Source organism: Gastrolobium bilobum, unplaced genomic scaffold, assembly GCF_033153095.1.
Source record: "Gastrolobium bilobum isolate Gb01-03AN ecotype WA unplaced genomic scaffold, APGP_CSIRO_Gbil_v1 utg1221, whole genome shotgun sequence".
Taxonomy (NCBI): domain Eukaryota; kingdom Viridiplantae; phylum Streptophyta; class Magnoliopsida; order Fabales; family Fabaceae; genus Gastrolobium; species Gastrolobium bilobum.
In genome coordinates, this window is record NW_026897257.1 from 259,035 (window position 1) to 286,577 (window position 27,543).

At 30.5% G+C, this 27,543-nt stretch overlaps 1 protein-coding gene across 1 annotated transcript; it reads right to left on the reverse strand.

Moving 5' to 3' along the window:
• Window positions 1-10,056: 10,056 nt before the first annotated feature.
• On the reverse strand, window positions 10,057-10,536 carry LOC133305311 (zinc finger protein 2). The gene has a single exon (XM_061505483.1). The coding sequence runs from the start codon at window positions 10,534-10,536 to the stop codon at window positions 10,057-10,059; it is 480 nt and encodes a 159-aa protein (XP_061361467.1).
• Between the last annotated feature and the right edge of the window lie 17,007 nt (window positions 10,537-27,543).

The following is a 27,543-nucleotide window of genomic DNA, read 5'->3' on the forward strand; positions in this document are numbered from 1 at the left end:
GAGGCAGGATCCTTTGACACCGGTGTCAAATTTGAAGTTTGACACCTCATCTGAGAGTCGTTAGATCAAAAAAGATCAATGACTCTGATTTGTAAGCATGTGACACCGTTTGATTTTTTTTGATCTAACTGCTCTCAGATGAGATGTCAAACTTCAAATTTGACATGTGTCAAAGGATCCTACCTCATATATATATATATATATATATATATATATATATATATATATATATATATATATATAGGGTCAGGATCATTTTACACCAGTGTAAGTTACTCTCTCAATCTTGTCCGTTGATCCCACTTATATACGGATTTTTATTTGTTATGTCATTGTATTGTCCGGTCATGATTAAACTATGTCGTTTTTTTTATTTATTCTCTTATATTAATTGATTCATCTTTGTATGGTTATAATTCTTTTTTTCTCTCTCTTCTTTTATCACCATTGATTCACCTTTGTGCGGTTATGATTTAGTGACTAGACAAAAGCTTATATCTAGTGACTTGACACTCATAAAACCATATATATATATATATATATATATATATATATATCATCTTACACCGGCGTAAGAATAATAAATTTGACATCAAATCTTAACCGTTGATTTGATATATATATATATATATATATATATATATATATATATATATATATATATATATATATATACTCGACTTTAATTATTTATTTGATACGTTGTCTCCCTACTACTCTGTCTATATTGCCAACTAAGCTACACTCAATAAATACACACACATTTATTTATTTTTGTTAAAAAGGAAGCTGTCACAAAAAAAAAAAATATTATTAACCAATATATATATATATATGGGTTATGATCATTTTACACCAGTGTAAGTTACACTCTCAATCTTGTCCACTGATCTCACTTATATCTAAGGGCTCAAATTTTTTAGTAACGTGAGCCATTGGATATAAGTGGATCAATGGTCAAGATTGAGTGTAAGACTTGTAACTCTTACACCGGTGTAAGAATATCTTGCCCCTATATATATATATATATATATATATATATGATATATAAAAGATATATATATATATATATATATGAGGTGGGATCCTTTGACACCAGTGTCAAATTTAAAATTTGCTTACATTAGATCAAAAAAGATCAATGGTGTCACATGCTTACAAATCATAGTCATTGATCTTTTTTGATCTAACGGCTCTCAGATGAGGTGTCAAAGGGTCCTACATCTCTCTCTCTATATATATATATAGTGGTAAGTTGTTAAATATTTTTTTGGTAAACCAAAAACATGTTATTTATTTTTTTGGTAAACCAAAAACATGTTATTTACACACACACACAATTCTAATATTCACCGAAATGACATCATTTTAGGGTCGAAAAATTAAAAAATTGTAATGGTAAAGATTATTATAATCCTGAAATAAATTAAAATTATAAACATACCATGATTTTCGTCCCAAAATGACTTCATTTCGGTTAACATTAAACAAAATTATTTAAAGTAACTTTAGAAAAAGCGCATCCTATCTAAAAATGATATTTTGGCTATAAAAACAATAATAAGTAGAAACCTTATGATATATAAATAAGTTATAGAAAAAATATACAATTATATAAGTTGGATTTGATTTGATTTGTCACAAGTGTAAAATATCAATTTTATTTTGTTTTAAAATTTCAATCTAATTTTTTTCAAATTAGATTGATTTGATTTAGTTACGAGTGCTCTTAATTAAATCAATCCCATCAAGTAAGTGATCTTCAATGAACAATGCAAGGATGGGGTATCTATTACATGAAAAAAGCATAAACGTGATAGAAAGGAAACGAAATCTACTAGGAAACGGAAATAAAAAGTAAAAGGTAAACACAAATTCAGAAAAAGAGGAACATAATCCAGATTATCTTCACATGAAGAAACAAGGTTTATACAAACCAAAAGATAATGACAGTCTAATCAAAAGTGGAACCACTTTCACATAGCTTTATTACATGTTGGATACAGCTTTGTTTGCTCCAACACCTCACTTACGAAAGAACGGCAAAGAGATGTGACTGAGCATTTTAGTGTCCGTTACGTGTTAAATTGTTTCGTTGTTGTTTAATTTCACTCAACAGTCTTAATCAGTTCCTTTAAACTTCAGTAAAACTCTCAAACCAGTGTTGCAGAAATGAAAACAATATCATTTAAAAAAAATAAAATTGAAAACAAGTTTCCATAATATATGGTGGTTTACAAAATGGAACAGAAAATTCAAATTACAATCTTGAGTATGCAACTTGAGTGAACTCGCTATTGTTTTTTGTGTGTGCCAGTGTAACTATTTTATACTATAAAAAAAGTTTATAAATACTTGCCCATACACACCAAATTTGGAGAAATAAACTTTCTAATTTCATAGATAAATACATGACAAATTAAACTATTATCAAATATCAGCATCTTCATGTGAACGTTGAAAGAGAAATTTTCTGTAGGTAGTCATTTAAAAAGGCTAAAGTCCAGAATGCACTTCAACGCGTAGCTTAACTGGAACAAGAAAGACACTGAATTTGTTGCTTCATTTTAGCTAAACCGGTAAAAAAAAGAAGTCCATTGCAAGTTGGGCTTCTACCTTAAACAATGAAATGATAATAAGTGGTTGATTAAGCAATTAACAAAGAGTGCCCCACATGAGGACCAAGTCGAGGACGTAAGGACTCATAGTCAAGGATCTGTGGACCACAGCATAGATGATGATGATGGATTATCTGCTACTAATTAAGGGGCATTAACTGATGCATTACAACCTTAAAGAGGCACCTAACATGGCCCCTCCCAACTCTATAACTTGAAATAATGGCCGACCATATCGAACCCACAAGAGTTTTAAAAGTACTTGGCAACATTAATCCCTGTCTCATTTACGAATCATCCATTGAAGTTCTATCTTTTGACATTTTAAATCCGTGCACATATGCGTAATTCTAATTTCCTTACCATTGTTAAGACTGAAGAGTAATCATGGTACGGTTGAAGCAAATCTTTCCTTTTGCACTTCTAAACTTTATTTGTTCTATCTTGAAGTGTATAATAGGAATAAATTTCCTGTGCTACTGTTGAACCAAGAGGTTCAGTGCATTTCACTAATGGGAGCATTACATATCATAGGAAAGATAAAAAATTTGGCAGAAAAAAAAACTTTAACTAACATGTAATATGTCTATTGGTGGGATGTACTAAATCTTTGGTGCAACAGTATCACCAAAGATTTATTCGTATAATAGATGACGAAAAATACTCCCCCCAATTAATCCTTTAATTCTTTTAAATAAAGAAAATTCGATTATAACTGCACCATTTTTGCTTCACTAATGTTCCTTATTTTCTTTCCTTTTATTTTTCATATATTTTTTTCCACCTTTTCATTGTCTTTAGTGTTTTTCTTTTATTTTATACACATTTAATATGCTTTAATTCTATGCTCTACTTACTTATGAATACCCATTCTTTCTTTCTTTCTTTCTCCACTACTGTTATTTGATATAGACACATTTGTGCTTGCTTAATTATCCTTGACCGAGTATGGTGACAGACATACTCTAAGACTCTTAGACTAATCCTTTAAATGCTGTTACAATTAGTTTACGAACAAAAAAAAATACTTTGCCAACATTTGTTTGGGCCTGCATTTTTTTTTATGTTTTATTTATTCAAGCCGGTTTCATTCAATTTGAACATCATTTGACCTATTTTACCATCAACCATGTGGATCAACTAAAACATGATTATTCCAGCGTAAGAACTGCTCGAGTTTAAGTCCTCGGTACACAATTGTTCCAGGTACGTACGCAAATGTATCAAAAACTTGAAAGGAAACCTTTTGTCACCCTTATGGGCTTGACTGACTAAAATTAAATTAATCCAGTAATTAATTAAGAATGGAGAAATTTCAAAAAAAATAAAAATAAAAACGCTCGCATTTACTTAATAAAACTATGTATTATATAAATTTGCAACCTGACAGCTTGTAAGAAGATTTTTTTTTTTAAAAAAAATCTAACCAAAGGGATGAAACACTTAACAGAACGTGTCCAAAGATTGAGTTTCAAGTTCGATTCTTGAAAAAATTCTTTGGAGAAGAGAGCAGTGGCAGACCCAGAAAAATATTTTTATGTCTGCACATTTAGGGCGGGGATTCGGGGGCGCTGCACCCGATTTTTTTAAAAAGAAAATCATGATCCAAATTTTGCTTCCACTTCAAAAGTAACACCACAAAAAGACATTTGTAAAAGGGTTTGCTTTTTCTATAGTTACTGCAGATAAGTTATCTGCAGTAAGCCTAATACGACGTCGTTTTGGGGCAGAAATCATGGTATTTTTGTAATTTTAATTTATTTCAGAGTTATAATAGTATTTATATTTATAATTTTTTAAGATTTCAATACCAAAACGACGTTGTTTTGGGAATAAATGCAGATAACTTATTTGCATTAACTGCAGAAATATTTTTCCCTTTGTAAAATATAGTATAATTCTAAGGATTAATGGATCAAAACCCACATATCTATTAGATCCAAAGTTGATCACTTTTGTTTCACAAAAGATCATGAAAAATCCTGTGTGATTTTCCTCCACTCTTTACTTTTTCCTTTCAATCTTTCTATTATTATTTTTTTTACTTGGCCTGAATCACACATCTTACGTGAAAAAAATTTCCCCCAATTTTTTAATGTCTGCAAGTTCAGACAATGGCACCCAAATGGGTCCGTCATTGGAAGAGAGGAACCTTTGCACTCTTGGGCATAAAGAAAAAACAGTTAAAATAATTAGTTTTAGAAATGAGATAGGATATTGTTACTATCAATGTCACTACCAATTTGTTTCGTCGTTAGATCGATTATGTTGATCCAATGGTTATATTTATTTTCACCTTTATATGGTTATGATTTTTCGTATTTAATGTGAAAGCATTAAATATGGAAAATCATAACCATAAAAAGGTGAAAATAAATATAAAATATTATTAAATGGGGAGGGATATTGTAACAACCAAGTTGTGTTACTACCATGTTACCACCAATCAATCTCATCGTTAGATCGATTATGTTGATCCAACGGTTATATTTATTTCCTTCTTTGTATGATCATGATTTCTCAAATTTAATACTTTATATTTATTTCTACCTTTGTATGGTTATGATTTTCCATATTTAATACTTTCACTTTAAATATGGGGAATCATAACCATACAAAGATGAAAATAAATAGAACCATTGGATCAACATAATCGATCTAATAGTGAGATTGATTGGTAGTAACATAGTAGTAACACAACTTGATTGTTACAATATCCTTCCCCTTATTAAATATAGGGAGAAGAAAGGAGGTTTTTAGAATGTTAAATCAGAACTGTTGGATTAACATAATCGATCTAACGATAAAATAAACTGGTAGTATATTGGTAGTAACAATATCCTATCTCTTTAGAAATTGAGAAAGGATACTTAGGGGGTGTATTAGATTAGAATTTTAAAAGACTTTTTTGAGATAAAAAATATTATAGATTTTAAAAAATTATTCAGAATTGGAGAGATTTTAAAGACTTTCTTAAAATGCTTTTTTTACAATCAAGATTTAATAAAATTGGATTTTAAAGCATTTTAATAGAATTTATAAGATTTGAAAGGACAATATGAATTTATAAGATTTTAAAAAACCATACAAATTTTTAACAAACATTCAAAATTGCAATGATATTAATAAAATAAAGTAAAACATAATATAATTTTCTCAATCAATAAAATTCATAATAAATTTTGTTTGAAATTTTTTGCAATTGATCTTGTAAACCTTGGAGTTTTTGTTCTACGTGATGAGAGTTTTCTAACCATAAATCGTATGCATGTTTTCATTGAGTATTCCAAGAAAATTTTGAATATGAATTTTTGGGTTTTATTACATGAAAGTTTAGAAAATTTCTCAAATTATTTTTAATCGATACATTGAAACCTTAAATTGCTTTGGGCCTTTTGAAAAATAAGTTTTTAGTGATCCATTGATACAAAAATTGTTTGAAATCGATTTCTATAGCGAAGGAATTTTGTTCATGAATGTATTGTTATGAAAGTTTAAATTTTTCTTTAAATCGATCTTGTTTTAATTGATGTAAAAAAAAAATTGGTTTAATTTTTTCCCACAATTTTATGTTGCTTTTAATACAAAAATTACACATTTTTGTACCAAGAAAAATAGTAATCAATAACTTAAAAAATCATTTTTATTAAAAACTCTCAAAATTTTCCCAAAAATCTACTATTTTTGAGATGGATTAGATTAAAATCTTGTTGGGTTGTTGTTTCTGGGTTGTTTTGTGATGAAAATCGCTTAAGAATATACTATTCTTAAGATTTGACGAAGCTCCTATGACGAAACCTGGTTTCAAGCGGGTCAACCCGCAAAAAGAAGAGGAAGACACTGCAATAGAGAAATCTCCAGAAATCTTGGGAGTTAAGATGAGATTGTGAGAGAGACATCCTATTTATATTTCTACCTAAAAAGGTTCACGAAATCCACACCAATAGAAAATCCATTAAAATCGTCATATTTTTGAATACCACAAGATTATTTTTCCTTTTGTTTAAAATCCTGATTAAATACAAACAAATGACTCGTTTTTTAACTGGTTAATAACATGCCAAGTCGCCCACTTTACCACCTCTAGTGCATATATAGCCAATCAATTGTGAGTTCTTTTAGGGCTTGTGGCTCTAAAGTATTCTTGAGACAAATTATCACATAAATGAATTACATGATAGCCTTTAATTACAGTACAACTGTACAATCAAGGCATTAGAATTTCAACCTACCTTCTATAAATTATTTAAATATCTCGCCAATATCACAAAAAAAGTTCTTAAGATAAAGTGATAATCGGAAGTCTTGGATTTATTGAAAAATAAAAGAAAAGCGATCGATTGGTTAAAAAAAAATGCAGGTTCTGATTTTTATTTTTATTTTTGTCAATAAGCAAAATGTACGCCATCTTAAATGAATTGAAAGCAATACAATAATAAAGTTCTTGTACTCCAACGAGATGTAATGGAAGCCAATCCCAGTGGACACGGTTGTAACTTGTCACATTCGTTGAAGCACCAAAGTCTGCAACTTTATGTGTACCAATATTACAAATGGTCAGCTTTTTTATCAAGTAAATGATGAATTTGACATCAACAAAGACTGCCCGTAAACTAAATTGAAGATAATTTACTTCCAAATGGTTTGTGGGAATTTTTAAGAGAAATATATATAATATAAAATTATTATTATAGCCTTCAGCTAACCGTTTATGTATTTGGGTTGAAATATCAAAGTTTCTGTAATCAAGTGATTACAAGTTCGATCGTTACCATCTTCATTTTATTAGTAAATAATTAAATATTGTGAAGTTTCTTAACTTATGTAAATGAGTCTATACATTATATGTCTTTCAAGTCGAATAAGCTCTTGTGTGCGGAATCGTATTAGAAAAATATAATATAAAATATTAATATGACTTTCACGTTAAACTTTTGAATCGAAATGGTTATTTCTAATACAATAACCTTATTTACTAATTGATGAGTGGCATAGACAATATGTTTTTAGTATCAAAGATATATTAAATAAAGAGAAATATGATTAAGAACATAGTGTAAATTAATTAAATGCTAAAGAAGTGAGGTTTTAATATTTGGATATGATTATGATTTCTTTTTATATTGTTTTCAGGTTTAAATTGTTGAATTAAAGTTTTGATGGATCAAAGAAGTTGAAGAAGTCAAGAATCAAGTCAAGACTCAAGAAAGATCAAGAAGAAGAAAAATTACAAGCCTGGTCCAAATTAAAAGCCCATGGACTTTCACTTATAAAAGACACACTTTAGGGTTTTCTATTCATTGTTGGACGATAGAGCTCATGATGGTTGTGGCATAGGAGAGGGAAAAGCTTCGTTTCAAACCTGAGAAACGAATGAACGTCAAAGCTTCACCATAGAGATCGAGTTTTATGTTTCTTTTACGAATTCAAATTTCTTTTCATCTCTTTCTTTAGTTTTCTTTACTATTTCACGCTAAATTTTTATGTAGTTAGGGCGAGACGGTATCAATGGGTTCCTGAACGCTGTTTAATCTATCTTGTAATTAATGTTCATGTTTCAATTATGCAATTAATCTGTTTTAAATTTCTAGTCTTGTTTATGATCTGACCAATCTTGAATGGGCATTAGAATCTTGCATGTCAATAGGAATATTGTTTTTTTGATTCTGTTTGGTTAATTGTTAGGGTTTGTATGTTCTAGGAATAGGCTTACAAATTCTACGAATTATGATTTTGATCTCAATGCTTGCTCTAAAAAAAGGCTATAAAGGATTAGGGCCTTGGAATAAAGTAAAGAACTAAAATCACTAAGGGATTGGGGGTTTAGTTAGTTTAGAAAGAATTGTCGATAATTGATCTTGAATGTTGATTGCATGAAAGGTTAGACTTGTTAGGAAACTATTGGGGAAGTCGAATTCCTAGCTAAGCTCGTTATCAACTAATGTTAAATAGTTTTCTTTGCGTTCTTCGTTCTTGAATATTGTTCTTGGTTCTTACTATTGAAAACTAAAAATATTTTCTTTAAAATTCAATTTTTATCAATTCAAAATTATATTCTCCAAAACTTATAAGATCGATCCAACCTTAAATATATAAATAAGTTATTGCTTGATAAACCAATCCTCGTGAAAACAACAATCCTACTCTTTACCATTTTATTATATACGACCGGTGCACTTGCTGAAGTTGCAACCTAAGGTATTCAAACTCTGTTATAACTCTCAAAATAAAGACCAATTATCAGTTATGCCTAACATAAGAAGCTAGTGATAGAGATCGTACTGGAGGAAATGTCTTGTGAACGGCCAGATGTAATGATTGTTTTTTTTAGAACATCAACAAAATTAAGCTGATAGATGTCTCCTATAGCTATTTGTAGAGGAATCGATAATCTCAATAAGAACATTTTCTTATGAAGCAATTGTATATTACTGACCTCAGTTCAAGGCCTTTAAGTGGTCAGAAGAAATCATGCTAAGAAGCTTATTAGTGATTTGTTTTTCCTTTTTCCTTTATTAAGCTCTTGTTGGAGGAGATGGATTGGTAGCAAAGCAAAGGAAAAAAAGGACACATTTTCGTTTTTCAAAATCAAGAAAGAATTGCGTGTCAGGAACTATAAATGGCTTTTTGAACGAGACATTACTTTAACTGTGTCAAAAATTAAAAGCATATATAACTTTCAAGACACATACGCATCTTTCGCACCAACAATACCTTGTGAAAATCTTTCAGAAACCTTATTCAGACTGCGTGTAAGAGTACAGAGACCGAAGGAAAGTGTATTAAATAGTACTTGCTGCATAAAATCACAAGGAAACTGAACCATTAGATGCAGTCAGCGACACTGCAACATGATTCCATAACAATACCGTTAGTTTTTAACTGTGAGTCTGCTACTCTTTCGTGTTATATACAAACAAGCAAAATGCATGGAATTGTTAGTCTTAGACACATCCTACTGGAGTAGCCTGGTTTCTGATAGAGTTACACTAGCTATATACCTGCTGTGGCCCTTGAATTTCCCGTTGTATTGCTCCATTTTATTTTATCAAACTTCTTTCTTCTATCTTAAAAATATCTCAGATTTCAATAATAGATATTCTGCCATGCTTACAGTACAAAAACGAACAAAGTAAACCATAAAGAAAGCAACAGTCATCAATATAGTAGCCTATATATGTAACCTGAAACTCAGCTTCCTTTACCTCCTAAAGAAAAAGTGGCAGTGGCACATCCTGACGTTGTAAAAAGTGTCACTTCAAATTGTTACAGCAAGCATGACCAATTCCCCTACTCACCCCTAGCCCCTCTCTCTTAGTGTGCAAATTGGCGCATTTGTTTCACTCATAATCAGATATTAATTCACAATGGTGAATTCATTACACTCATCAATCATATAGAACCAATGATGGCTTAGATCAGAGTTTTCATTCAAATTTCAAAGCCTTAACGACAGGTCAAGCTGGCTAATATCATCCTGAACATTTTCAGAAGGATAACCTCTGGACCAGGAAGCCACACCTTCCTTGGAACCATAACTAAACTCTCTTTGTCCAACAAGCTTCTCACCTTGTCCTTGGTCATCAAGGACCCCAAGAGCACGACCAAGATGGTGAGAAGCACTGAAGTTTGATCGCTGATCTTGTCCTCCATAAGATTGCATGGCTGAACTCAACTCCCTGCTCTTCTTGGCCAGTGTCCTTTCCAGCTTGTGAGCATTTTGATGGCCTCCAAGCGCTTGAGAGCTGTAAAACTTTCTCTGGCAATAGTTGCATGAGAATATGCGAGGCTGAGGCTCCGTGGAACTAATAGGTGAAGATGAAGGAGATGATGATGGCTCAAGGTGAAGATCTAGATTGAGTTGATTCTCATGATCTGGTTGGGTTAGGTGAAGAGAAGTATTAGGATGGAAATTCATGGCTATCTAGAGATAGAGAGAAATGGGGGAAGGACGATATACAAAACTAGTGGTAGTGGTTCAAAGTGTACGATGGAGTAGTAGTGTGGAAGAGAAAGCAATAGAGAGAGAGAAGGATATAGGGTGCGAAGTGGGGGTGAGAGGACCTTTAAGCAACATAAGAGGCTCAAAGGTTCACTGTTCCCGAAGACACAAATAGTAGTATATTGAGTGAACAAGAGACGGTATTGAGTGAGCTAGAGGGACATATATCTGCAAGATAAGTGGAGAATCAAAGAGGTTGTCGCCTTCATTAATGGCAGAGTTAGGATCCTTTGTCGGTCGATGTTCAAAAAAATAAATAATGCTCTGGGTACCCCGTATGAAACCCACTATGAAGATTAATCAGGTTTTATTATTTTGTATTTTAATTTGGTTTTTGTCTTTGAAAATGTGTGAATGTTTGCAAAATAAGCATATAATCACAAGTTCTAACCCGCATTGTTGTTACCCTTATCAACAAGGAGTTGAAACTCACATCATGCAGTGTTCCATCAAACTTCTAATTATGGAATTACAAAATGGGCAAGATAAGCCACCTTGACTAGACTAAATAATGAACATGATAGGAGACCATTTTTACATTTTGTCTTAAATCAAAGAGTGTTCTCTATGCATATATTCCACTATCTGTCCATAGAAGATTGGACAATGATCCCCGTTTTAACAAAATCGGCGGCTTAAATTAATTAATATTGAAGCAATGTGCTCATAGACCTCTTATGAATTACGACTCTATATGTATGATGGTCAAGTAGCATATAAGCCATGTACATCTGTCTCTGCCCATGTATGTACATGTACATATAAGTACAAAGTCTAATCATTTTGGTTCTATTCACTCAATAATGGCATACGGCATACCTACCAATAATCCTTAATTTCCCTTGATTTTAACTGGATTTATATAATGTGCATTTCCATTTAAAACCAACACAAACCATGCAATGACTTGCCAATTAGCTGACCCTAATAAAAAAAGGCAGGGTGACTTATATACAATCCTGAAATGTTGATGAAGTGAATTTCTCTCTAGTAGTCTGTGACGCTGCAGCACTACTAGTTACAGTTACAGACCTGACTATACTGAATCTGTATTGATGACTTTACCTTCAATTTCATCAACTATAGTCAGAGCCAGAATGGTGAAACAGGTTGTTCTAGCTCTGTACTCTGGCTTTGTCATGATACCATTATTAATTAGGACCAGACCAAACTTACTCTTCTATATATCTTGCTTTCTCTCTCCTTCCCTCCCTCTCTTATTTAGTGATTTTACAAATTTTGTTGACTGGACCAAGCACATGGGACATGGAATTATAAAATTGTATATTAACAGACAAATTAAATTCGAACCATCCTCCCACACAGGTATTCGTTATAGCATATAATCCCCTTCACTGAATATAGGCTTCAATAACTTAATAGTAAACCATGATTGAGGGATCATAATCTTGTCATCGGCTACGATTGCGGTGAGCCTTGTCTGTAAATCACAGACACAAATTGAACCAATAAACTAAGTCCTGTTGCCGTATGGTCAGTCACTTAGTCTTAAGATTCCAAAGCTAAGGAAACATTAATTCTTGTGCTAAAATATATAATATCCACTCAGTTATGGGATGTTTCCCTTTGTACTTGAACAAACCTACATTAATGATAACTGGGTTCCATGTATATGTAGGCTAATGTTAATTAAACAAGAAGAAAATTAAATTTTAAGGGCTTGTCTCGTAGACATGTAACAAAACTGCACTAATCTCTGCAACTTCAGTTCTTTAATTTAACATTATACCATAATCATGATATGAAATATGATGCACTCAAAAGGAGCTAATCCCTGAATGAGTCTAAACTTAGATTAGTTGTTTGAAAATGGGCCTTATTAGTATTTTTCACGTTTCGGGCTTGTTTTGATGATATTTTAGGATTATTTTTTATGGAAAAAGTCTTTATCATTTTAAATGACACTATTTGTGTCATTTTAAGTGAAATTATTATGTTTTAGTGATTTTTTACTTTCTATCTCATTCACAATACTCTCCTTTTCTCTCTCATCCTGATTTTGTGGATAAAATAAAATGTAAAAAACTACCAAAAGCTTAACTTAAAATGACATAAAATAGTATCTTTGACAAATATTTTTCCCTAATTTTATTTAAAGTAGCAATTTTGTAATTTTGCACTTTTCATCTTAATTGCTTTTAAAATTGTTTGAAACCGATTTTGGAGGCTAAATTTCTAAACATTATTTATGTTTTTCGAGAATTAAGGTTTTCCAATCCCAATTCATATCTTTAGCCTATTTTTAGGTTCGTTTTTTCTGCTGTTACTGCAAATAACTTATCTGCAATAAGTTTAATTTGACATCGTTTCGGGACAAAAATCATAGTATTTTTGTAATTTTAATTTATTTCAGAGTTATTATAGTCTTTATAATTATAATTTTTTAATCTTTCAACTCCAAAACGACGTCATTTTGGAAGTAATTGCAGATAACTTATCTGCATTAACTACAGAAATATTTTCCTGATTTTTGAAAGTTACTCTCATTTCTGCTGTTGCTGCATATGGAAAAAGTTGCAGCAAATATATTTACACTAGAATACGGAGTCGGATCCGGATCCGTATCCTGGTGAAAATAAGTGTTGCTACAAATTTTCTCATCTCCAAGCAACACAACTATTAAAGCCATTTTTGAATTGCAAAACTAATAAAGTGACATAGTGAACTAATGTCTCAAATAATGGTGTAGTATTTTTTTTGTAAATTTATATTTGATTAATTTTACATTTAAAATAAGAAAGATTGGGAAAAAAAATCTTTAAAATGAGTTAACCTTTAAAATAAGTAAATAAGAATTATTTGTTCTTAAATTTAAATAGGATATTATCACAATATGCTTAAAATTGAAATAATTTATATCAAATATATTCCTCCTAAAAGAAACACAGTTGATTTGAACTGGTTGATCTAAAATGATGGTTTGATCATTTTACGAGAAAGTCTACCGAATTTTTGGTAGCCCCATTCTAAGCTTCTAAAGTGACTTTTACCTATTTTTTATTGTTATGCTTGCCAAGTTAGTTAAGTGTTGAGTAAGTTTAACCTATCACGGCCTAAGGTCGAGTTGTGAGTTGTGACAGTACTGTGTTGATTGGATTGCCACCTGAAGCCTTTTCAAGGAACTGAAATATAATGCTATGGATTTTCTTTGTATTGAGCTACAGGCTCACTTGCATGCCAATTTTTGTTGGGACAACCATAGGTTGCATTCCAACCATTTGTTTGGGTTTCGGCCCATTTGTTTCATTAAAAAAAGTTGTCCTTTTCTCTAATATCAAGACCGTGTGCTCAATATAGTAAAAGGAATTATATTATTCTCGACATAATATTTAAAATTTGTACCCTACAAAAATATTAAAAAGATTTCTGACTTTAGTACATTTAGGCATTATATACCCCATAAAAAAATCACAAGAAAAGTCTATAGACAAAATGCAAAATGACCACAAAAATAATTTATGGACACGTTGCCAAGCCAAAAAATAAAATACTGGGATCCAGGCTTCTATTTCACCATTGGGTTTTTTAAAAAAATAAAAAAAATAAATCTGCAGTATCAATTTTATTTTATTTTTAATTTAAAAACTATTTCTAAGCATCAGAGTGTATAATGTAATTTCTTGATTGATAGGAAGAGTAAAGTGGGTGTAAAGGTGTTTGATACGAGGTGTTGATACCATCCCTAAAAAGAAAGTGTTTTAATTTTCATATGGGTATGCTGTCAACACGATGCCTTTGGTGCTGGACACCGAAAACATAGGTGTCGGACGCATTTTAGCTTTAATGAGGACATTGTTGTAATGGTTTGTCACTTTTACCGTTGTGGTTGCAGATCGAAAATTTTATATTAAATATATTTATATCAAGGAAGCTCGGACACTTTAAAAAATAGTGACTGTCGTGTCCGACACGCGTCAACATTTTCGACACGTTGACCATTTCGACACGCGAATTTGACTGTGTCCGACACGTCCCGACACGCTCCGACACAGTTAAATGGCATTTTCGTAAAAAAATTATATTTTTTAAAAAAGAATAAAAAAATTATTTTTTTAAAAATTGAAATATATTAATAAAGCTTCCATCTGATCATATCAATTTTATTTTCTTTTTTCTTCTTTTCCCTTAAGTAGATAGGAGATCATCTCAGCATCATTGATATTATCTCCTTCTCTCTAATTTGATTTGATCTTTCTATCTGATATTATCTCTCTCTCATCCCAGTTCCTGTTTTTTATTAAAGCTTCCACCTTTATAACGTGTTTATAGGTATTATTAATTTAGTTTCATTTTTTTATTAAATTATTGAATATTAAATAAAATATACGCTATATAAATTAAAAATACTATTTAATATTAAAACGTGTTTCAACGTGTAGAAATCCATATTTGTTTAGGATTGATATGTCGGAGTGTTGTGTCGTGTCATGTCACGTGTCGCGTATTGTATCGGTGCTACATAAATTTTACTAGGATTTATGCTAATCCTGACATTTTTTTAAAATAAAATAAAATTAAGGATCCACATGTATATTCTAACTTTTTATGGATTATTACAAAAAAATTCTTTTACAACAAATTATTGTTTGATTTTAAAATATTAAATCTGAAAAATGTATTTAAAGTACTTTTAATTTCTACAAGCTAAGAGAATAATGACATTAAGTATATTAGACACAACAATCAATCCAAAAACATTAAATGTATAAGTGCTTCCATTTATATAATGTTCACATAGTGCATTCTTAATTAATATGAGATTTCAATCATTCACATTTAGATTCTCAACATAAAATAATTTTTTTTAAGGGAGAGATGGAAACAATTAGCCCGTTTGATTGTGTTCTAATTTTTTTGTTCTTAAGACTATTTTATAGAATAGTTATGAAAAAGTTGTTTTTTATGCTTTTTTTGTTTTGAAAATTAAAAACAAAAACAACTCAGACATATTCTGTAAATTTAATTTTAAAAATAAAAAAAAATTACAATTTTTAATTTATTTTTTTTACAAAATAGACATTATCAAACAGGTTTTTTTGTTTTAAAAATAAAAAAATTATTTTTGAAAACTTGTTTCAAAGAAGCCCAATGTCTTATGTCTAGAGTAGTTAGACATGGAATATATGCGTGAGGGAGACTTAGATAGGAGGTTGTGAATGTATTAATGATTATTTTCATCAATTAACATGAGACTTTTTAGTGTGTTTTGTTCTCATTCACATATTTTTTGGAAAAAATTTCACGAGATCATCTCTTCCAGACTTGCTTCAAATTAAGTACATTTAACTATGAAGTTCTTTAAGTTATAGATTATCAAAAAAAATAGATATATCTTATTAATATAGATAATTCTTATAAGTTATCGTCAACTGTACAATTCTTAAATCTCTTTATTTATTTATTTTCGGATATTAATTCAATTTTTTCATGTATCCCTCTAACCAGAAGACGTTATTCACCGCCCTCGTTAGCGGCTGCGCCGTTACAGTGGACAATCATGTTTGCATTTTTTCTGACTTCAATTAACTTAATACATAGAGGTGAGTGAGATGAGTCGGGTCCTCTACTTTCACAATCTTTGGGTATCTTTTTCTGCCTACACGTGGATGACTGTGCTCCTCTACTGGAAATGGTTCCTCTCTTTTCGATTCATAGTGATAACTATTTCTTTTGTCGTACGTACACTGATCAGCTTTAGACTTCAGTTAATGGCATATGGTTGTGACTTCTGATGAAACGATCACTAAAGCTCCAAAGTGAACATGCCCCATCACTGGCAAGTTGCAAGTTGCAACTCCTCATGACACTATGTAATTTCTTTTTGATGCTTAGTTTTTTTCTTTTGCTTCTTGGCTGACAATATTCCGATGGTCTTCCCATTTTAAGCCTCACACTACTCCCTTTTGAACCAAAAAATAAATTTGCAATTTACCAGGGTGGAACAAGAACATCAAACAACGCGGCTAAAATCAAAGGTTATGCCGAGAATTGAGAACATATTCCACATATGGTTTCAAATATTTGCAATTTGGACAATACGCTACTATAATCCAAAAGTACGCCGTCCCATGTGAACTTCAAGTTGAATTTTAAGAATTGATAATTTTTTAATTTAATTTCAAAATTAATAAACTAAAATGCAAAGATAAAGCAAAAAAGAAGACTAAAATAAATAACAAACTAAATTAAAGCAAGTAAATAAAATTGGGTTTCTGAATATTTATTAATAAAGTAATCAAAGTAATAATTAATTATATCATTCCATTTTCTTTAATTAATAGTAAATTATTAAATCATCAACTATACATATATATAACACTAAAACACAATTGAAATCTAATAATTACTGAATATATTCAAAGCATGAAAAAAAGAATGAAAGAACTCATCCAAGGTTTAATCATATTAATTGATAAGCAAATAGAATCTATAAACCTTAAAACTTAAAATTAGATACAAAACAAATTAACATTGTCGTAGTGCCAAAATAATTAAGGTTTCACCATCCCCTTCGTACAAATAATTTAGCAAGACTCAATCGAATGGTTGTGTATTGTTTATGCGGTGCAGTCTATTTTTTAAAGTAAACAAACTTATTGTTCGCTTAGAAACAGATTGATTACTATAGGTGTTTAGCCTCTACATAATTTTCGCTTTTGAAATTTTCACAAATTTATAATTTCGGCTGAGTAGCAATCACACCGTGTCCGGATGTTATTAAATTCCGATCTGTTGGAGTACTATATCAGATGGTTATTGATTCATCATGTGTGTCATTAGTTGAATTAAATTTGATTTGTATGAAAATATATAATAAATATGGACATAATTATTTTTTCATCGATGACTTTTTCAATCTTGTTTGTTTATAATATGAGTATTTTCAATCATGATCATTCCCATAAATAATATAATAATATAAACATTTTTTTTATACCATTCGGTATCTGAATTCTTAATTGACCCGATTAATTTCTAGCAAACAGTATCGAACGAAATGGTATTATAAGAAGATAATCAACTAATAATTATTATTTTGAAAATTATATTTTTATTTCATGACTAAATATTTTTTTGGGGTGCGTCAGATTCTCTGGATAATTCGTTCATCCTGTAATTCATGTTATCACTTAGTCAACCCAAGGAGTTATAAATATATTTTTCTTATACAGGTAATTCCACCACAAACCTTTTAATTAACCATCCATTATTAATTTTCGGAGTGAGTTATATTTACAATTTATTTTTTTTATAAACTCTTATAAATTATATTATGTACTAACTACTAAGGGTAGTATATTGTATACTAAAATATATTATTCCTAATATATAATATAATTTGTAAGAGTTTATAAAAAAAAAATTATAAATATAATTTTTTTAGATAACACACCTGAACATTTATTCTTTTTAAGAAAAACAAATAAATAAATAACAAAATTAAAAAACTCAGGTGCCACACTTTTTTTTTTTTTTTGATAACAAGGTGCCACACTTTAGATGTTGTACATATATGTCGCACCGATACTGACACGAGACACGATACGACACAACACTTCAACACGTTAATTCTAAAAAATATTAGATTTCGACACGTTAGGACACGTTTTGATATTAAATATTATTTTTAATTTATGTAATGTATATTATATTTAATACTCGACAATTTAACAAAAAAAATGAAGTTAAACTTATAATATTCATCAATTTTGCAAAGAAACATAAAATATCCCAAATATTTATATTAAACTTAATAAAATGGTAATCGTAATCCAACGAATCTAATAATTGAAACTAAAAACGCAACGTAACACAACATTTGAACCTTTTTTTGAGTCTCTACAACGCGTGTTGAAATGTCGGAAAGTACCGGACACAACACGTCAGAGTTTTTGAAGTGTTGGTGCTCTATAGCTGTACATGAAAAGACATATGTTTCACATAATTCATTAAGGGGGTGTTTGGTATGTCTAAAAAAATGAGGGTGAGTTTTCTTTAATCTCATATTTGATTTTTTTTTATAAAGTTATTTTCCTAGAATTTCATTTTATGTGTATTTTCTAAACTGAAAAACTATCGAAAAATACTATTTAGATTGTGGTATTTCAAAAATCTTAGACGATAAAAAAATATGAATTAATTTTTCATATAAAAATAACTAAACATATTATTAGAAAAATTAATCCAATATTTTGAGAATAATTTGATCTATCAATTAATTTTTTATAATATTTTTAAAAAATTTATTTTTTCATCATATTTTTTTGAAATCGTAATTATCAAATAAAAGAAATATTTCTCCCTGTCACACAACCCTTGATGTCAGCAAGGACACTATGTACACGTGAAGCCGAGCCCGCATGTTTGCAAATTGCAATGAATCATATTCCTCAACTGTGCAAACATGCGTTACTCTGTAGAAGTAACAGAATCCAACTTTATTAATCAGGGAAGAAACGACAAAGGCATGTAACAACTTTTTTTATCCTCAATAATCGTTAAAATTATAATAAATTTAATAAAAGTTTTATGTAATACTAAGTAAAATTAAAAATCTTGGAACACAAAAATTATTGTTAAAATTGACATTGAATATTTATTAAGGAATTACATGACCAATATTTTTCTTTATAATTAAAAAATTTAAGTGAGATTAAATATTGATATCTTACTAAAATCAGAAAAAATCTATCAACCTTTTTAAAAAAATTAGAAAGAAATTATATATCATCCATCAATAAAATTCTCATATCAGCTAGCATAAAAGACCAATATTAGCAATTAAGAAAATGACAAGTGGATTAAAAAAAAAAAATCGTACAGACAACACAGCTTCTTACTCCATTTTGATTGGTTAGTCGCATGGAGTGTACTGTGCAACGGCCGCATCTACAATAGATATTTCCGAAGATTAGATGCTAGGAAATGTCCTTCCACTGTGCAGGGATGGGGTCCGACTTTGACAAGCTAATCGTGTATATATATATATATATATATATATATATATATATATATATATATGTCAAGTTACGAAAATATTGTGGGACTGAAAAATGTGTTAAATTTTTTTCAATTTAAAAAAAAAATTAAATTTATTCCTGAACATATCCTCAATTAGAATTGCCTTCTATAGAAAATACTCGTGATCTATATAAAAAAATAACAAAAATATTTGTTGATCAACCAATTAGTGAGTTAGATCATATTGATATTGTCACTTCACTTAATATTCATTGTTAGCAAATAGTTATTGTCTCACTAGCTAGCTTGATCTAAGGTCGTGTTCTCGCATTTTACTCTAATAAATCATTTAAATCTTCTATCTTTTAAGTTTTTCAGAAGACTTTTTAATGCGGTAAGCCCGTTACAATCAAAGACTTGTGAAAGAGTAGTAACTAAGTAACTAAGTTATACTTCAGTTATCAAATCACAAACTCTAACTATTCTGTTGTAACCGTATTGATCACGTGCAATATGCATCATGTCTATAATGTATTGTAGGTCTTTGTGTTCGGCGCTCTTATTGGATCAGTTTTAAAGGAAAAATTATTTGATCGAGTCTATTTGGTTTGGATTTTTTTTCAAATCCGATCCAATCGAATCTAATTTTATTCAGTTTGAATTGTATCAATTTTTTATTTTTCATAAAGTCTAAAATTTTAGCCATACAAATCATTAGCTATATAAAAATAAAATCATACAAAATTACAAATCACGGGAAAAATCAAGTCCTCAAAATAAAACAAGTCTTAAAATTCATGAAGAATACAAATAGAGTAATAGACAATAAAAAATTAAAACAAGATAATTTACTATCAATAACATCAAATATTCAAAGTCTACAAAACAACAAATTCCAAATCTACAGAAAAGGACGACAAAAAATCGGTTCTTCAAGGGACGACGACAACGGAGGAGGTGAGTTAGTGTTGGCTTGTCGCCCTGAGGAAACGGAAGGGACGACGGCAACGACGCGATGGAGGGAGCCTCTAGATTCTAGAACGAAAGTGGATGTTTTAGATGGAGGAGGCGCAACGCAGGTGGGAGAGTGTGAATTTATGAATAGTCTACTCTAGGGTTCAAAAACTAAGGGAGTAACTAAATAATGGTTACTGAATTAGGGAAAAGGACATTAGCAGAGTTTCAAAAATAATAAATACATAATGGAAAATGTTATATTTACAAATTTTTTATTTACAAACTACATTATGTCTGACCGGTAATACACTATTGAGTGAAGTATTACCGGTCAAATATAGTGTAATTTGCAAAAATTTGTAAAATTTTTTTGTAAATGGATCCTTCCCTATACATAATACATTGGATTGGCTTTGATTGTATCGACTTTCACTAACCAAACCAAAAATCAATCCAATCCAATTAAGATATGTTATTTTTTTATTTTTTCTATTTTTAGATTTTCGGTTAATTCGTTTATCATTTTTTTGATTCGATCACCGCAATTTGAATCACTTTGGATTGGTTTATGAACACCCTAACCTATATTGTACTATACAGAGTTAATCAATTCATTCACTTTTCACTCTTACCTTTGTGTCCTAACTAAAACTCTCTCTCTTTCTCTCTTCCTTTCGTGCTTTCTTATCTCCTTCAACATTACTCTGATACATTTGTGTTGGGACCTCACGGCAAGTGCACTGATCGGACAAGTAATAAAGTGTTCGAGTACGAGATCGTTCCCACGAGGATTATATATTAAGCACTAATTCACTATCTCAGCTTAAGTTGGACAATCAAAATTGAATTTGGAACAAGATTTGAATTTGAAATTTAAAAAATTAAAACTAATTAATCGCAAGAATTAAAAGTAAGAAATTAAAGATTTGAATTAACTAATGTAAAAGAAACGTAGCTAGGGTTTCGATTTCCTTCAATCCTTCTATGACGTCTGAATTCCTTCTTTATGTTAATCATCCTTAATATCAATCTAATCGATTCTTTCTTATGTAATTAGGGCTCAATCCCTTGTTACGCTAAATCTTTACAATCTTACAAGAACCCTAGTTCCCCAGTTATTCCCTAAGAAAGTAAGCATTAAATTCAAGAACTTCAAGATTACGCAATCCCTATGTCTATCCCTAGAATCATAAGGCTTACGATGAAATTATCAGATACAGATCTTGCACCAACATTTCTATTGTCATGCATTTACCTAAGATCAATATATAAGATTCAAGCTCATATAAAGCATTAAGAAAAGATAATTTCATTCATGATAAAAAGGAAAATTAACATAAAGAATTGTTCAAGACATAAAAGATTAATTGAATTCCATCTAACCTAACTACTTAAAGATTTAACCGGACATAGTAAGATCAAGAACGAAAAGAATTAAGAAAGCTTCCCCTAATCCCATATTAAAAGGGTGAATTCTTTAATAATCCCAATGCAAGCTTGATTTTTATCCGCCTCCGCCGCTCACGAACATGAACTGTTGATTTCTCCGCGTTCCCTCTGCTTCCAAGAAGTGTTTTTATTGGCCAAGAATCTGTTCCCTAGGTGGATACTTCATGTGGCTTAAGTTGGGTCTTTCAGGGCGCTTAAGCCTAAATTTCGAGACTTAAGCCCACTGATGGGCGCTTAAGCCGAAATTTTGGGGCTTAAGCCTCCTGGGTCAGTAGTGCAGATTTGTATGAGGGCGCTTAAACCTGAATTTGGGGGCTTAAGCGCCCTCTTCGAAGAGAAACTTTTACCTGGCAGCGAGCTTAAGCCTGATTTTGGGGGCTTAAGCTTCCTAAGGCAGTGGCTATTTGCTTATTAATTGGAATTTCTAGAGTTTTAGAGGGCTTAAGCCTCAGATGGGAGGCTTACGCCTCCTCTTCAACAACTTGATAATATTAATTTTCTTTAGATATGATCTCCAAATCTTCTAGTTTTGATCTCCATCTATCCAATCTTTATATTTGCTTCCATTTATCTTCAAATTCCTTCAAAATAGCAAATATATATTATTTAATTCATAATTCATAATGTTCATGATTTTGTGTCAGTAAACTCTAGATTTCATTTATTTAACTTGATAATTCATGTAATTTTAGTCTATAAAATAAGATAAACTAAAGGTTACCCAATGGGTGCAGCTCAGTTGGTAACTTGGCGCTGAGTTAGTGGGGTTGGACATGTGTTCGATTCCTGCTGAATGCATTCTTGGGGAGGGGGCTGAACCTTTAGTCATCACTGCTCCCCCGCACTCCGGATTAGTCTCATAGCCGGCTCAAAGAGTCGAAGCTCGTGGGGATACCGGAGGGAGCCAACTCGCCTCAGAGAGGTAATTAGGGTTGGGTAACTCCAAAAAAAAAAAAAAGATAAACTAAAGGTTTATCAATTTGCTACTTGAAACTCGGTAAAATTCTACATAATCCGCGTCCACACACCTCACTGAAATGTTTTAGAGGTCGTTTGGTTCACCTTTTTTTAAAAGTAACTTTTACTACTTCCTTATTTTAAAAGTACTTTTTACAAAAGTTAAAGCTATTTATATTTTTATAAAAATATTTGGCTTTTGACTTCTGCTTTTCTGAGAAGTTAAAAATTTTAGCTTCTGAAAAAAGTAGGTTTTTGACTTTTTTGTGACTTCTCTTTTTTTTAAAAGCAGACATCCAAACGAACTAAAAACAAAAAGTGCTTTTTTTCTTAAAAAAAAACAGCTTTTGAAGAAAAAAAAGCTCATCCAAACGGGCCCTTAGTGGCACAGCTCTTTCAACATAAATATGACTTCAACTACATAATATCCACTAGCCTTTATGTGTCGAATGATAGCCATTCATTTGATCTCCATTGGTCTTATTGTTTGATAATTTGAACAGACTTACATTTTGGACTTACATGGAAAATTATTAGGAGTTAGCAAAGTAATGAAAAAGAAGTGTGGAAAAGTTGTGGACCATATCTATGTGTTTGTGCTAAGAGGTAGCTAGCTAGCTCTAAGACTAGGTGAGGTGGAGGTATAGGTAGTGGTTGTGGAAAGAATTAGAAAGACAGAAGGACAAACATAGGGTGTAATATAGAGTCCCCTATGCGGGTTGAAGATGGAAATAGAGTGTAACAAAAGAATATGTGGCAGACAGAAGCGTTAAGCTAGTTGACCCAAAGAGACAGAGTCTTCTCGTCGGATATTGGAAGATGAGGTGTTGCCACTTGACACTTATCCTCTGTCGCCCTCTCTTCATCAATTGGAAGTGGGGGTTGAGAATTTGGAAAATCGATATAAATGTATGCAGGTATATGTGCACGTCTAACATGCAAGAATATGAAACCCAACCGCAATAAAGATAGAGTTTATGAAGAGAACGTAAGGTATATTGTGTTTAGGATAATTCCCTTTATGCTATATCATTGAACCGCATTATGTTAGTAATGTAAGATATACTTCTGTTTCTGTTTTATTTTGATTACTATGTATACTTTTTTAGAAGAATTGGAGCAATAATGATTGAACACCTAACCACTTAATTAAAGAAGATTTTGAATTAACTCTCTTAAAAAATTTGAGTAATAATTATTTTCCTAAGACTAATTTATGTATATAACCTGTAATTTACTGAATTATTTTTATTAATTAATTATTAATCCTTAATAAATTGCAGCCATCACATGCAAAAAAAATAATTATTAATTATCAATGTATAAACAGTGAAAAATGAAGGGGATATTAGTGTAACAAAAAATTTTCCATCCATAATCATAATTATCTAAGTATATTTACACCTAGCTTTTTGATACAAAAGCATTAATTACATATTTTTTACATTGTTCTTATGTTATTTTTGTAGATTATATATATATATATATATGACAAAATTATTTCTGCAGTCGCTGCACATACAGCAAGCTAGGATACGATTTCGTATCCTGTCTTTTTTTTTTATTCAAGAAAAGTAGTGGGGTCCACTATTTGTGTTAGCTGCAGATAACGGGCAAAATTATTTCTGCAGTCACTGCACATACAGCAAATTAAGATACTATTTCGTATCCTGACTTTTTTTTTTCAAAAAAAATAGTGGAATCCACTTTTTGTGTTAGCTGCAAATAACAGCTCTCTGCGGCCGCTGAAAAAAAATGTCACATATATATATATAAACTGTCTTTAGCATAGAGACACCTTGCATAATTTATTAGCAGAGAGACAAAGTTTTTACTCTTAACCACCGCCATATTTTATAAATTTTCTAAATATGCCTAAATGAGCATTGAATTATTTGCATTGGGTTAATAAAATGTATGCACTATATACATCCTCACTTTCACTTTGTTGTTGACACCATCGACGACGTAAGCATTGTGTGTGTGTAAACTACATTTTATAATTATTATTTTTAAATCAAGAAAAAGAGTAAAAGCTATGTTAAAATATTAATGTGCAAATGAAAAAAGATCTTTTTTATTCTCTTCTTTCTTAAGTGCTGGGGAAGGTGAAGTTTGAGTCTTGGACTCTTGACCCTTGCACCTGTACTTTACAAAACCTTACTTAGTGGGCCGGTACAAGGTTAGAACCATGGCCCATGGGCTACCCACAAAACTATTGCCATCACATGAGCTTGTCCACAAAGGACAAGGGCTCACAAGGCTAAAAGAAATGAAACAAATTCAATAACTTGCACTGGACAGGTTGCTCCTTTCCATCTCTCTCTCCAGAATTGAAGAGAGATATGTCTATAGGCTGAGAATAAGGTGCTTCATCATTTATTTATTTTTTATAACTGATTCTAATTTCCTCTTTTAGGTAAATTAGATCCCCTCTGCATTTCTATAGTTCAACTTTTTAAGTCATTTATGAAATTAATCCAAAATTTAGGATTATAGTCTGCATTATGATATTTCTTTTTCCCTCCCCAATGTTATATTTGGTGGGACTCGAACTATAATTCTTGTACTCACCTTACTCAATCCTCTATGACCAACTGAACTGACTTGGATAAGGCATTTCGTCTATTGTAATAAGTATCAAATATCAATACATGTTTAATTTAGCTGAAATTTCAGGGAATAATCGTTTTTTTTTTTTAAATTCTCAATAAGATTTTAATCATTAACTATTTCAACCATAAAAATAAATTATAGCATTGTGTAAATGAAAGCTTTCACTCTAAACGATATTAAATATCTCTCACTAAACGTATATCTATGTATTATAGGATAAATATATAGGGAAATAATACTCTCATACCACATGAGATACTTTCCTTTTCCTACACAAATTCGTTTTCCGTGCCAAATAATTTTTCTTTTTTTCTTTAATATAAAATATGGGACCCACATTTAACTTCTCTCTACTTTTTTTCTCTCCTACAATCCTACAACATAAGAAAAGCTAAACCCAAATATATATTATTATATAAATTATATAAGTAATAGCAAAGACGCGTAAATTATATAATAAATTATATATGAGAAAAAAATTATCCTTTTAAATGACACAACTTATATCATTTCACTCTCACAAAGAGATGAGACCCACACTTTTACTTTTTTTGTCAACTCTCTCTTCACCTTTTTTTTTTTTGGAAATATTTCAATCGGTTCATCGCTTCGCAACTAATCCGATTCGGGGCGGCCAAAGGTGGTACTGGGAGGATTCGAACACATGCTCTCTCCCCACCTGCTCAGCTCTCATGCGCCAACTGAGCTACCATCATTCGGTACTCTCTCTCCACCTTTATCTATTTATTTCTCTCTCTAAAAATGACACAAATTTACATTCTTTAACATGATACACACTTTTTCCATTATATATTATTACAAACCATACCAAATTACCAATTATAAAATTGAAATTACAACGATGTGATCTTAAAACTGAATTTACATGATCCTAGCAAAAGATATCAAACCGGGGAAAGGAAAATATGTTTGAGTGAAAGTTTTAACTTGTATTGCTTAAAATAAATCTTAAAACAATATTTGAATTTCAATCAAAAGCAAACTTGGTTACAATTTTTAGTTGTGCTATTCTTTTAAATGGGTAGCATTTGATAGTGCATTTTGATGCATACGCTCTTATATTTAAAATTATAGTTCATGCTTGAGGGCTATGCTATGGGCCACTTATACATGTATTTTTTCACTCTAAATTCATGTTTTCTTGATACAACTTCCATCATATTTAATCAATCATATTGTTTTTTATGCTTTATTTTTTGAAAATTTAAATTCAAATTCAAATTTCATTAAAAAATGATTGAATTTCATTTAAGTGATAAAACATATTTTATCCTTTCAATAATAATAAATTGATTACTATCATTTTCATTTTAAATTTAATTAAATATTTCTTACCTCATATAAGAGAATATATATATATATATATATATATATATATATATATATATATAAATGAAACTAATAGTAAGTCAATTACTATCAATTTTTTAAATCAATTTAAAAATCTTTCATCTTATATAAGTGAATAAAGATATAACTGTATAAAAAATTTAACTAAAACTTTTAAATTTATGGATGATTATACATAATTAACCTTTTATGTTATTCCGTACATATCATGGGTTTTTAAGCTAGTTCTCGTCTTCTTTAGACTCAAATTTACTCTAGCTGAGCGACTTCTTCTGTATACTCTATGTACTACTATTCAAGCTTGTCGTCATCTCCAACTTCATCTACCTTATCACTCAAATCTCATTACTCTCTTTCATCGACGAGAGTCGTTTGGTACAAGATATTTTTCAGGATTTTTGAGAAATTAAATTTTTTTAAATTTTTAATTTTCGGATATTATCGTAAACTGAATGTTTTTATCATATTTCTGAAAATCGAGATTTTCGGATAAAAAAAAATTTCTTCTCTACCAAAAATAAAATTGGTATTTTTTTTTCCACCATGAAATCTTTTTTATTTATTACTAAATTTACAGTTGTTTTTATTACT